Source organism: Anser brachyrhynchus, assembly GCF_964034855.1.
Source record: "Anser brachyrhynchus genome assembly, chromosome: 9".
In the NCBI taxonomy this organism is placed as follows: Eukaryota; Metazoa; Chordata; class Aves; order Anseriformes; family Anatidae; genus Anser; species Anser brachyrhynchus.
Genome location: NC_137703.1, coordinates 12,629,112 through 12,643,061, shown reverse-complemented (window position 1 = coordinate 12,643,061; position 13,950 = coordinate 12,629,112). Strand labels below are relative to the sequence as shown.

At 36.9% G+C, this 13,950-nt stretch overlaps 1 protein-coding gene across 1 annotated transcript in view; it reads right to left on the bottom strand.

Moving 5' to 3' along the window:
- Positions 1-11,744, bottom strand: part of LOC308200183 (uncharacterized protein) — a 96,712-nt gene extending 84,968 nt beyond the window's left edge. The window contains 6 exon segments of the mRNA XM_080605443.1: positions 1,621-1,702; positions 2,376-2,638; positions 4,289-4,438; positions 4,526-4,575; positions 6,078-8,223; positions 11,448-11,744. Coding sequence (XP_080461569.1) covers positions 1,621-1,702; positions 2,376-2,638; positions 4,289-4,438; positions 4,526-4,575; positions 6,078-6,145 — 613 coding nt within the window. The 5' untranslated portion in view covers positions 6,146-8,223; positions 11,448-11,744.
- Between the last annotated feature and the right edge of the window lie 2,206 nt (positions 11,745-13,950).

Here is a 13,950-nt window from a genome sequence, read left to right as displayed (position 1 = left end):
ACATACTTTTTTGTGCTCACCATGTGATTCAGACTCAGCTGGAAGTGGGGGGTTTTGCAGGATACTTATGATTATAATTTAGAAAAAGACAATAGACTTCACATAAACTGATGTTCAGTATATACTGATAAAGCTCTGTATAAAATGATCCCATTCACTTGATGATCTCTAACTTCAAAGCTGAAGACACATTTTAATAAACTGCTTGCAAAATGGGATCAGCTGCTTTGCATGCACTGGCTTCTTGCACACCTCCTTCTTATATGCCCACTTCTTCACATCCAGTTCCCTAGTCTGGCGCAACTGAAGATTTCGCATATGCAGCACAAAAATTTATTTTTGTTCTTTTTTTACTCTCGAGCTTTAAGTTAACTTTGTTGTAGAGTTGAGAAAAGGAACAAAAGAAAACCTCTTTCTAAGATTGTCTCTCGAGATGTAAGGTGAAGAAGTTCTGCAAGTGACAATATGAGTACCAAACATATAACCCAAAGACTGATTGTTAAAATTGCCTTGGAAACTAATTTTTCATGTGACAAATGGACATACATTTAGATTTTTATGAGTCTGATTAAAATGTTTATTCCATTGTGCATTTTTCTAGAAGCAAAAAGTTGGGAGGATTTATTTTATTTTATTTTATTTTTAACAAGACCTAATAATTCACTGAACTGATCGTATTAGTAGCCACACAGTTGAACAGAGGGAGGAGCACTTCTCTCGCCTCTTGGAGTTACATTTAGTGCACCATCCAGTGGCTGAATTGTGTGGTAATAAGCCTGGAAGAGATGAACAACTGGCTCTCCAAAAGAGCCCCAAGTATTATGCACAGAATTTTAAAGAAAATTACATATTCTGAGGGTGTGGACCCGAATGGAACTCTTCACCCTCCAAAAATCCTGCCTAGTGTAGTTTGAACCATTTTATCATCATTATATGAGTAGTGTTTCACAGAGAGACCTATTTATACCTAATGACATTTTCTATACCATATTAAGCAGGTTCCTTGTAGAATTCACATTTTATAAGTTTTGCATTCATAACAGTAAAGATGGAATGTAACAGTAATTCATTTCTGAATCCAAATCATTCACAGCTTGTGCAAGTCTTGGCTGATTTGTTAGAGGATCAGGAATCGAGTTCAAACTGCTGATTCATAGACAGTATATGTAGTGCAATTCAGCATTATTGACTCACCATTATTTATTTATTTATTGCTACATATGGAAGTTCTGTTTATTTACTGAGCTCATATGAACAGAGGTTTGCTGTAAAATGTTGATTAGATCATTTAATCTGTAATTCATGACCAATGTTCATATCCTTGGGTGGGTTTAGAGACGGACTTCAAACTTAAAGTTTGTTGAACTGTGTGAAAATGATCACATTTGCAGAGAAGCGGATAGCTTATTCTCTACATTTGAGGTAGTGAGGAAAGATTTGGGAAGAATCTACACCAAAACAGATAACATTTAAATGAAGTGAGCTGTAAAGCTTTTGCCATTTCTTTTGTGGTTTGGAATTACAAGGAGTTTTGATACTGTATATGGAATTGAATAATGGTCAACAGCTTAAACAGAGATGAGGAAGGAGTGTATGCTAAGGCACAAATATAAAACTTACCACAGGATCCATCCCTTACTCTCACATTGTCCAGTGCTGTATCCCCATACTCTGTCAGTCCTCGGACAGCCTCAAAAATGACCTAGGCAGGATGTAAAGTGAATCATTGCAACAATTACTCAGGCAAATGTGACAGAATTTCCCTCAACCTGTTTTCAAAATACTCTGTCCGGTCTATCTCTAAGGACATCAGGTGAACTGAGGGTGGAACAGTTTTCCTAGCTTTCCTCAGAAGTCTAAAATATATATTCTGTAGCAAGGTAAGGACTTGATGAAACACTGCACTCTGCTTGTTTTATTTTATTTTATTTTAATTTAATTTAATTTAATTTATTTTTTGATTGATGACTTATTAAGATTAGTTGTCTGGATTCTATAGAAGAGTTGAATGTAGGCAGCATCCCAAAGTTTAAACCTAAGCTTGCAACAGAAAAACCTGCACTTAAGTTAGGCACCTAAAGTCCTTGTCTTCACAATGAAATGAGGGAAGGAGGGAGGGTGGGAAGAAAGGAAAGAGAGAGAAAAGTAAATATATTTTACCCATTAGCTAAAAACACTAATAAAACTCAGGGTTGTTTGTTTCTTCTCTTGGTTCATTGGCACAGAGCATTTGGATATTATATTTACAAAAAGTAAAACAAGAAATTCTTGGTTATATTTTCTAGCTTACATGCACAATCTTTTACAGCTTGCAAAGGGAGAACAAACATTAATGCTGACACTGCACAAAGAAATTTATTCTGAAAATATATTACCTTTATCCTTCTCTGTGTTGGAAAAGTATGAATGACAGCACCATAATTCCAAGAGGAACTCTGGTTTCCCTTCCGACTCCATGCCACAGACTCCCCTGTGCTGTCTTGGATAATCACTCTCAACTCATTCATTTCTTCTGACCCAAACATATAGTACCAGAAGTCTATGCATACTTTTCCAGAAACCACAACATCTGGGCTCTCAAGTCTGTTAGTGTCAAATGGGATCAGATTACTTGCTTCTTGGTAGATGAAATAGCCTTCTGCAGAGTGAAAAAAAAAAATAGGGCTGAATCTTTGTAACTTGTAAGGTGTAACTTAAAACCGAAGTACAACTCCGGAAGAACTCAAGTGCATCAACACTACAAAGAAGCCAAGTAGAAGGGATTTGTAATTTACATTGCAATAGTTAGCATTGCATAGCTATCTAAAGTGGAGTGTAAATTAGACAGCAAAGAAAATATATCTTATCTCACATGAACGGTTATTTTGGCATCACAAACAAAATTTAGACCTCTTTCAAGAGACAGCACATCCAGATACAGTGCCCCACTGACGGTTGTTCAGTTTCTTCTTTCCTCAAAGGAAAATAATGTGATCTGCTATGCAATCTGCTGTACAACTTCTCTTGCAGGATATATATTTTCCTCTAAGTATTTTGGTCTCAAGATAAGCAAATCCCTGGCACAAGGAAAAATCCAACCCCTCAACATTTGTTTTTGTCTCAAAACAGGAGGGATAGAAAAAAAGAAATACAGAGATTTCCATTAAAATGTTCAGGTTTGACATTATCAAAATGACTGAAACTTCTCAAAATTCAGAATCTCACAATATTTGCTTTTAGGATTTGAAATACTTTAGTTTGAATTGGTTCAATATGAGAACTCATTTTACTTTTCTAGGGCTGAAGCTTTTTACTTCCCGTCACTTCCATGTACTAAGATCAAAGCTACATTTCCTCAATGCAGTTAGTCAAGTTTCTCCCATCTGACTGTGGAAAGAAATCCAAAAAAAAAAAAAAAAAAAAGACCATTTCTACATTGTAGAGATTGTAGAGTATTTCTCCACAAAAATTATCTAATACTCATTAAAAAGTTTTAGGACTTTGTTGACGGTAAGAAAATTTAAGTAATATTTGAAGTTATATGGTCTGTGCCAATTGGGGAAAAAAAAAAAAAAGACATTATTATTTAGTTGTGTGAATCTCTGTTTAAAGTATTTCACTTCTTCTTTCAACAAAATACTAAAAATCCAAACTGCTACTGTCCTAATCTGCTTACTAACTGAGTCTGGCAGAAGGTGACCATTCCAATCTCAGGATAATTACAGAAAAAAATATCACTGCAGACTGATTTCCTATAAATAGATCTGCTAGTACAAGGATAATGGTTCATACAGGTAGAGGTGGAGCCATGCTAAGCACTCTTTTGATGACATGAGCACTTTAGACCTCAGTTTTTCAATCACATGTAGCTGAGTACAAGCCTTTTAAAGGCATTCTTTAATTTCTGACTTGATCTTGTAAAACTTTGCTATCATGAACATTACCTAGTGTCAGTACTGCACTCATTACATTTATTGTCATTAGCAGGTATCACTGTAACTTGACCACAAAATTTCTTGTGAATAATGATCTGTTGCATGTCACTGCCTTCTCTGTGAGGTCTTAAGCATGAGGTAGCTAACATTCTTCTGCTTTCTTCTACTGCACTTACCAGTGCAGATTTCCAACACACGATGGTGCAACTTAGTTTAATTTACCTGTGACTGAGCATGGTGAAAAGCCAAAGACACATGTCAACCAAACTGACACATTTCAAAGGATTTCATGAATCTCTTCATAAAATAGAAAGAAGATAGATAGTCAGGCTGTCTTCAAAAGGAAATTAACAATACCACAAACAAGCACTTACTTCCATCAGGATAGTCTCCATCAGGACCCGTTCCATCAGTTGGAGTGTCATGCTTGGTTCGTATCCACACACCCTGGTTCACATTGCAAGGTTGGGTCCAGTCACAAAATGGTCTTGAGTTGTTATTAAAATCACATCTCGTGAGGTAAGCTGAAACACACACATTAAAGTAAGGAAAAGGATACAGTATATTCAAAACAGCCTTGGACATCAATAGTGCTAAGGACAAGCAGTTACCTGTTTCAGGATCCCATGTTCTCAAGCCACCAGTTGGTCTTTGTCTGAGACTGCCAAGAAAAAAACACACAATGAAACAGTTTAAGAAAGAATGTCAGGAACAATGTACGTTTTTAGGTGTTCTTACTGAATTACTGCCCAGACCCAGGGCCTCATCCATATCTGATTCCTTCTCTTCCCATCTGTCCTTACTCCTTCATGAAAAAGTTCTGAGAGTGAGTAAAAGGTGGGATATGTTCACCTTATCTGAGTGTAGAAGTATCCTCTGCTCTGTATCCCTTTGAATAGAAAGACCAGTTCTAGGTACAGGGATCTACAGGAGGGATGGCTGGATGCAGCTATGCTCAGACAATACCAGGATAACATAAAAAAACTCGCTGTGAACTTGCTCATGGCATTGTCATCCCCACTCTTGCAAAAGAGTGTGTAAATGCCAATAAACTGGTGTACTGTATAACAATGTTGTTTGTTGGAAGGCTATTTCCTTTAACCACAGCATATCTCTTATGACCACAAGCTGTCATCTCATTCAGTTCTTCTTCTAACTTACCCTGAAAATGCTGCAGGGCAAGGAGCATTACATATACATATACATATACATATACATATACATATACATATACATATACATATACATACACATACACATACACATACACATATACATATACATAGATGTATATTCCTTATGGTGCTAAAAAATACTGCAGACATGAGCTGACACAAGACTGAAATCCCATCACAGATCACAGCATAGATGGCTCTTTTATTTGGGTGTTTTTTTATAGGAAAGGGATTTCCAGGACTGCAAGGCTACAAAGCAGTTCTGACATGTTCTGACGGTGGTCCACAGCATCAGGAGGCAGGGTCCAGCTCCAGCCTCTGTGGTGCCCTCCACCCCAATTACCCTTCTTGTACTTGACACAGTATAGAAAATCTATCCTTAAGCAAATCCATCACAGTGAATGTCCCAACAGACCATCAAAATCTAAGCAGAGAGATTCAGATAGACTAGGGAGATTAGGACTAAATATCACACGAACAGTAGCTAGTTCATCAATTAAATCCACCAAGCAATTAGAAGACAGATTGAGCTAAAGCTCAATAAGGAAAGAGGTGTGAAGAGAGATAAAGTAAGAACCTTTTCTCTGTTTTCCTTCTTGGATTTCCTCCTCCACAAGAAAGGGAAAGCTGTGACAAGTTGCCATTTAGTCTCCACTCAGTGCTATTTAAACTGTTACACATCAGGCAAGTCCTAAGGCAAATGATACTGTAGATAAACTTAGAGAGTCAAACATTTGATAACTACAACAGATATTTTGTCAAGATCTCTCCTCTTCAGATGTGCCATTAGAAATTTGTGTTACAAATTTCTCTCACAGACAGCAGCCAGTGCAGAATTAGGAAAAAAAAAATCTATTATTTCCTCTTTTTAAAAATGATACAGTTTAATTGTACAACATTCCATGTTTAAAAGGTGAAGAAAGGATATTTATCATTAAGAGTAGCTAAGCTTCCTGAACTAAGGTACATTCAGCATTGTGCTACTTACCCTGTGGTATTCAGCACTGAAAGACAAAATAAAATTAAAGTGCATTGTAAGTGCCAGAGGGTCCCCATACTAGAAGACAGAGTTAAGTCTTCTGTGTGGTACAGTCTACATAATAATCCACCAGCTGTACTCAGCAAGAGGGAAATGAGGACGACCAACGGTGAAACGGAAGAATATATTGACCACAGGGCGGAGGCGATTGTAAAATTCTGACCAATCCTGTACCATCTGGGCTCCCTGGGTTATCTTCCTCAAGGAAAGCACATATTAATGGAAAGCTCCTATTCTGTGCGAGTTGTTTTGACGCCCTTTGTTGCCTATTGGAGAAATTGATTTGATTTTGGAAATTTTTATTGCTGCTTTTGTATATTTAAAACTTTAGTTTGCATTTTTATAGGTTTATATGTATAGAGCTAGATAGATAGATAGCAAGACAACTTTCTTAATTTTAAAACTTCTGCCCAGCTTTTATTGCTAGTGTAAGTGGGGTTTCTTATATTCACTGTATTTTCTGCCTTTCTGAAACTAACATTCAGCGCAGCAGACCACAAGCTTTTAATTTACTCAGAACAGTCAGATTGTCATTGGCAAAATTCATGAAGATGCTGAAATATTATTGCCAGCATATTGCCCTGCTGAAAAATCAAAGATAATTTTCTGGGCCTTGTGAATAAAGTCTCTGTTAGTTGTAGGCAGAGAAAAAGAAGTTTGATCATTCCCTCTACCACTTGGGCCTTCACTGTTCTTCATCCCTTGCATTGGAGTCTGTAAAGAAATGGCTTGAAGGAAGCTACATTTTTTATGTCACCTAGATTTTATTAGTGATGAGAATCAAAGGAAAATCAGAGCGTATACAATGTTACTTTGCATTGCCTGGAAAACCCAGACCACAACTTTTTATTGTTATTATTAGTTTTTTTATCTAAAGGTAGGTGGCTCTGGCAGTAGGGATTTCTGGAAGAGAGGCCTCTTGGTTACAACCACGTTCCATTTGTGATGGTAAATCTCAGGATTAAGGTCATTATGGTTTCACTATTTAAATGTCTGGGATTTCTTCAACTCCCTTTCCCCTTACTCAGCACAAAATATATTCACTTGTCATTAAGGAATAACTGAGGAGGCTGCTTGCAGAAACAGGAGAAAAAGGAAGGAACAGAGGAGGCTGAGCAGAAACATAAATATATTTGAAGTTAATTTCTCTTTCCTGGGGTTGTATTCTGGTACAAACTCATGCCCCACACAAGCTCATCAAAAAGTCAGCATATGGGGGCAGCTGATGTTTGCTTGACTGGTAAGCTTCCCTCTCCAAAGAAAATCCTTTCCTTAGAAAATATCTGTATTTTTGCCAATCAGTACATAAGGAAGAGCATTTCTGTGATTTAGAGACAGAGGAGACTTATTCGCTGCATAAAACCATTGGCTACAATTTTCCAGTTCAGTTGAGAAGACCTCAGTGCAAGGAGTGGAATATAAGTGACCTTCAGATAAAGTTTGCATTGAACACACTGCATTAGCAGCAGGGCTGCTGAGATGTTGGTCCAGCAAGTGGTAACTGGGCAATGGCTGTCCCTAGTGCTATAATGAGTAGCAGTTACCCTCCACGTATGCTGATGCTTTCCTTCTGCAGATGGTTTACAGATTCCTCATTCATGAAACTGATGCTGCTCTGTAGGATTCTAACAAGATGTGAGTCCATCTGCAAGCAGACACAAAAGTCTTCCGTGGACAGGAGATGCTGCCCACTTTGGAAAGAAATCAACATCTTATAAATCCTTACATCCCGATGATGCAATGTTTTTGAGCCCTCCTCATCCATGGCAAATGTCGGCACTGCAGCACCATGAACACTGCAGTCAAAACAGGCTGCTCCCAGCCATGCTGCGTGGCCTTTTCCATCACCTTGCCACTCCTGTTTGATGCCAGCTCAGGTACTCTGTGAATGACAAACTGGAGTACTGCTGGCTTTTCAGGGAGGGACAAATATTAATATCCTCTTTTACATATGGAGAATATGAAAAGGAAAGGACTTGCCATTTGACTCCATTGGGCTGTGATAGTATTTTGCAGTCCCGATAGTCAAGCTGATCACCTTGTAGGCCTGATGTTTCTCTTTTCCATGGGCATGCTTTGTATCCCTGAAAAGAATCTGCGAGATGCAACCATTTATATAAAAATACCGGCCTGGACTGCACAGCAACCTGAAGAAGAACAGCAGTTCTTCATTTCTAATACAATGAAGCTAAAATTCTTTCCAAGGGATGGCATTCACAGAAAATCTTACAAAGAAGTTGTATTTTAATTCTGCCTTAAACCAAGGATGCAATTGACACATACCTAGTAGCTAATCCCTATGACTGGCTTCCTAATACTCTATACTGCTATATTTCTTTTTGAAATCAAACATCAAATTTCTCCCAAATTTGCAGCCAACATTAGAAATTCTCCTCCGTTCTGTCTGTTGACAGGCACATCTTTAGGTGACACAAATGGATCTCCAACACAAAATCTGCAGAAGATGCAAATAGTAAGGCTTTTCAATGAACAGTGTGAGCTGCAATATCCTCAACAGGACAAAAATATACTGAAATATAACGCATACAACTTTATTTCTGGCTGGTGGTCAGAAAGGGACTCTTAAAGAGACTCTCTTTTAATGTTTGCAGAATGAAGCTACATGCCCCAGGAGACAAAAACAGCTCAATACCCCAGCAAAGGAACAGCACTATAAAGACAAAAAAAATAATAAAATAAAATAAAATGTCCCAAGCAAGAAAAATCAAACAGTAAAAATGTAAAAAAAAAAAAAAAAAACAACAATTGATTAATTCTAGATGGTACTGTCTAGTTCAGCTTTTGCTGCTTTTGCTGCACATTTATTCCAGCATATCTACTGTCCACAAGTATCTAAACCTTGTTACTCCATTTTATTTTTCTTGAGTCCTGATGTTCTCCAATGAATAGCAATTTCACTTTACTGTGTTGTTTATGTTCAACCTGTGATGTTGTAGACAGTATAAAAATAGGAAGCTTGGCAAGACTAAAGAATGAGGAAAATTACACAAAATCTCTTTCCTCTAAGCTAACAAGTTTGGGCTAGTTGAACCTCATAGTGACATCAAAGGAAACTGCTACCTAGCACACAGCCGAAATGTCACTTCCTGATATGAAGTCCTGGTTATCCTGTTCGAATGCTTTTGCAGCACAGGTATATTCCAGGGTCTACTCTTTCTGAAGCTATATTTAGAAGAAATTTTAATTAGATTAACAAAATGGTGTGTTTCAAATGGCAGAACCCTGCACAGATTCTCTTAATTTGGAATATATATGGCTCAGTAAACTTGCACATATAAATTAAACACCTTTATCTGATTTTCAGGCAATAGAAGTGTATCTCATTGGGCTTTGTAAAAATTTAACTTCATTGGGTTTCTGCATCAATTTTAGATAAATTGATACAATTTGTGTGAGTAGAAGGATCTTCCTATAATTTCACGTTTTGTTTCTATTCAGGCAATAAGTAAGTTCCTCCTCTCTCCTAACAAAAGAGTGAATCAGTTTCTGCAACACGCAAGACCTCTGTCACAGTTTCTGGAACTCCCAGTGCCCTCTGGGCTCTGCTTTGCTTTTATTGACGTTGTGTCTGAGAAGGCATCGACAGACCTCTGGTTCTTTGAAAAAGCTTTCTGTCTTGGACTCTGGTTGGAGCTACCCCCAAGTCAGCACTTTGGTAAACCCCCACTAGGGAGTTATGAAACAAACAATCAAGACCCATAAAGCCATAATCAGGGAAACTTAGATTACACATCAGTGCAATTAATCCCACCTTTGCTCTGTTGAGCAACAAGTTTTGATAGGCTGAGAAGGAAGTACATACAAAAAAAATCTGTTGCTAGAAAATAAAGGGATGTTTCTTCGATGAGTAAAGTGTACTTCTGTTCTGTAGAGAAATAAATGAAGTTGTTTTTCTAACTGCTGGCTTTCCAATCAGAAGCTTAGTTTAGAAATTTAAACTGACTTCTTGATCTGATAGTTGCAATGATATTGAAATTGAAATATAGCATTATTAGAGTATAGATGCACTTTTAATAATAAAAATTTCATTCTCTTTTTTTACATTTTGAACAGTGCAGAGCTATCAGAAATAAAAAGGTAACAGCTTTTTGTCAATATTCTCAGCTGTCAATTGACTCTGAACAAAACTCCTGTGTGCAAACAGTACTCTTACACTGTAACCTAACAGAAATACATTTTTAAGGTAATATTCATGAGCTTATTAGGTGCTTACAAATGTGTACCATACAGAAAATGTATTACGTAAGTTATAACTTTTAAGGCCTTTCTTATATTTGAATTGAAATACACTCACAATGTATTTAATTTCCAGCATACCAAAGAGGAGAATATAACGTTTTTCCTCTTAACATGAGACAATGTTTTTGCTGGCATTCCAATGGGTATTTGTCTAAAGTAAAGACCGTGATAGGCAAAACTAGTTTATTTCTAATTTTAGGGTGCTACACTTGCAATTATGAGATTAGTAAATCAGTATATAAAAATCCAGAAGTTTTCCCAGGTCTGTTGATTAGTATATTATATGTTGAAGAGATATAAAGGATACCTTTGAATATATATTTTGGGAGCAGATCTCTGGCAAAAGGAAACTGTTCTCTTTACACTGCCTGCTTTGTGCAGGGATTTTTAAAAAATATTTTATTGTTCAGTGATAATCCAATCAGCTGTCTCCGGCTTCCTGAAGTTCAGTGATCTCACATCTGTATATCATTTGATGTATAGTATATTTATTGACTTGGATCTATAATATGTAACAAACCTGGGGAGTTCAAAGACCAGTCTCTAACAGTAGTTTCTTTCAGAGGTAGAGTAGTGCATTCTATTTGAATCATATCATTTGTTAAATTAAGTTACCTACAGAGATAAAGAGTTTACATTACTGCAAAGGTCTGATTCTGCTCTTGCACAGTTTCACTTCGAATGTTGTACTGTATGTTGGTGGTGCTGGTCCTAATTCATTCTAGTGTAAATTAAAGGGACTCCTGGCTCCTTTTCTATAATAAAATTGGTATTACAGACACAGCTGTGTCTAAATTCAGAAATCTCAGGTTGGCTTAATGAATGCTGAAGTTTGTTTGAATTTTCTGCTCACTGTAGTGAGCTACTTTGAAGCTGACGAAGCCTGCATTGTTCCTCCCATTCTCAGAACTCCAGTGTTAGCAAGCCTTACTTGAAGTCAATTTTAAACAGCTGTTTGTCCTTGGTTGATTTTTCATATATATCACAAAAACGAATTGGTGCAGCTCTTTGCTTTCCATCCCCTTCCTTGTGTCCCGAGTAATCCTGCAAACCTCTTACCTCTTCCTAGTCGGTTTGAGAAAGGTGACTTCTTCCATCTGTTACTCCTGGATAACACTTTTCTTCTTCTCAAGGTATGGTCCTAAGGTATGGACACTTCTTACAGTATGAGAGCTCTCTGAATATCCAATGGCTCCTGCAATTAAGCTATTAAAACTGGTTACTGCAGTTGCTTCACAAAAATCTTCTAGTACAATTTCCTTTTTATTTAAATAGAGATGTGCAGTTATAAATTATGTAAAAATGAAGAAACTTGTCAACATTTTTTCATATAGACTTTGCTGATCTAAATCCTACTTTTCCCACAACTACTGGAACCACTACTGCTCACCACTAACTAGATCACATCCCTACAGGAAAACCGACCAAGAGGTGACTGAGTTGATCTAAAAATAAAATTTAAAATCCCAGATTGGCAATTCCTACTGCTTTTACAAGTGGAGAGAGAGAGGGACATTAACCTGTTGCTCAGTCCATTCTCAGATCACAAAGTAAGACCCTAGCAAGATATGAAGCTTGTGAAATGCACTGCTATTTGTACTTTGTTCTGCAAGCTCTATGTCTGAAATGAACTAAACTGAAAGGAGACCACCTGTGTCATCAACAGTGTGGAGTGAGAGATCAGCATTCTACTGTATGCTTTAGAGTCAACTGTATTTATAAATAGAGTATTTGAGTTTTGAGCTATAGAGGAAAACAAGGCTTGTCTCAGCAAGTAAGCAAGGTTCCTCATCAGCAAAGCATTTCAGACTCTAGCTCACATACGAGTGTGTTTGCATACATATATATCCATATTTTTGTGAACAAAGTTTAGCAAGTAAAGCTAACCACATATGATGATGATGATTTTATCATATGCATGGTATTTCCTTCTCCAGAAACTAAAGACAGTTGGATAGCATTTTCTATCAGACTGAGTAAGCTCAAAATGTGACAATGTAGAAAACATAATTGTATTTTGAACATGCTAAAATAATTTGCTTTGGGTTCTGCTGGTCAAAATTTAAACAAAACATTTCAGACCTCCAAGCTTCCTTCTTTGCCACTGAGTCTGAAAATAATTGGATAATCAAAGTCGAACAAATACAGATTAAACATGAAGAATATCAATTACCATGCTGCTATGAAGTAAATGTTGGTTATCAACCAGAACATATGCATATATATTGCTTTTATGATCAGAGAGAGAGACAGACAGAGAGTGAGAGTTCTTTTAACCTTTAAATATGATATAATCTGTTGAGAAAGAGTACTGACAACTGTGGATGGGGGCCAAAGAAGAAAGCCTCTGGATATGTTACATTAGAGTTCAGCAGGTAGAGGGAGGGCGAGAGGCCAATGTTGCTTCTCAGTGTTGAAAGACAGATCACGAGTGAAGCATGCAGCCTGGGATTGAACACCAAACCTTGGAAGCAAACAGCAAAGACGTCCGGTTCTTGCTGAGCATCATTGATTTGTAGTATCTCTATAAGTGTTACAAGATGAATGGCTATTAAGATTATCAGAAGGATATATTGCCATTATACTAAAAAACTTGCATGAACCCAGAAATTTAGATGTTTCTGTAGAAATAAGCAACCTTTTCATATTTAACAATACAGAGCTGGAAAATACTTTCATCGTACCCCTGCAGTTATTCCTCGTGCAGAAAAAATGTATCTGCCACATACAATCTTACTTCTTCCTTCTTTTCTTGTGCATAGAGAATATAAACAATACTACAATAGTTTCCAAAGCAAATCAATAATATCACAACATACTACCTTTATTTCAGGATAGTATGCCCATGTGTGTAACTGTATGTGTAAAAATGTGGCAATGTTTTGATTCAGCTAGAATTACGTCAGCCAACATTCTCCAGCTGAATAATCCCATGCCAACACATAGAAAATGCAGAATCCTGCAATAATTTAAGAAGGAAGGGAACTCTGAAAGTCACCAGGTTTACTCCCTGCTTAAAGACCAGGTAACTTCAAAATTATGTCAAGTTAGACTGGGCCTTGTCCAATCATGATGGAAATACCATGGCCTTTCTGAGTCCCTCTCTGATTCCTGTGTTTGAGCATTCCCATTGTGAAAACTGTTTTATATATAGTTGGTAATATATATCCATCACAGAATGAGGAGCATGAGAAAAGATTTATGAAAAAAAAAAAAGTATACTAATTAGTTACAATTTTATTATGGAAAAGAGCTTTCATTTTATCCCATAGCCTTTTTATTCCCTTGTGTTAACATGTAAATACAGAAAAGAAATAAAGTGAAGAAAATAATAAGACAAGAATACTTAGAAAAATCTTCTAAGCAACTAGAGGCACTAACACATTCTTCTGGGCTCTCTGCATTAAGACAGCAAGGAGCAGAAATCTCCAGATTGCTGTGCTTAAAGGCCAAATGTAATAAATTACTCTAGTTACATTCACCACATGGGCTTGCTCCTTATTTCTTAAAAAGCTTTGCACAGACCAAATTTCAGAGCTGTTGATTTATTCCCATTTGCCAG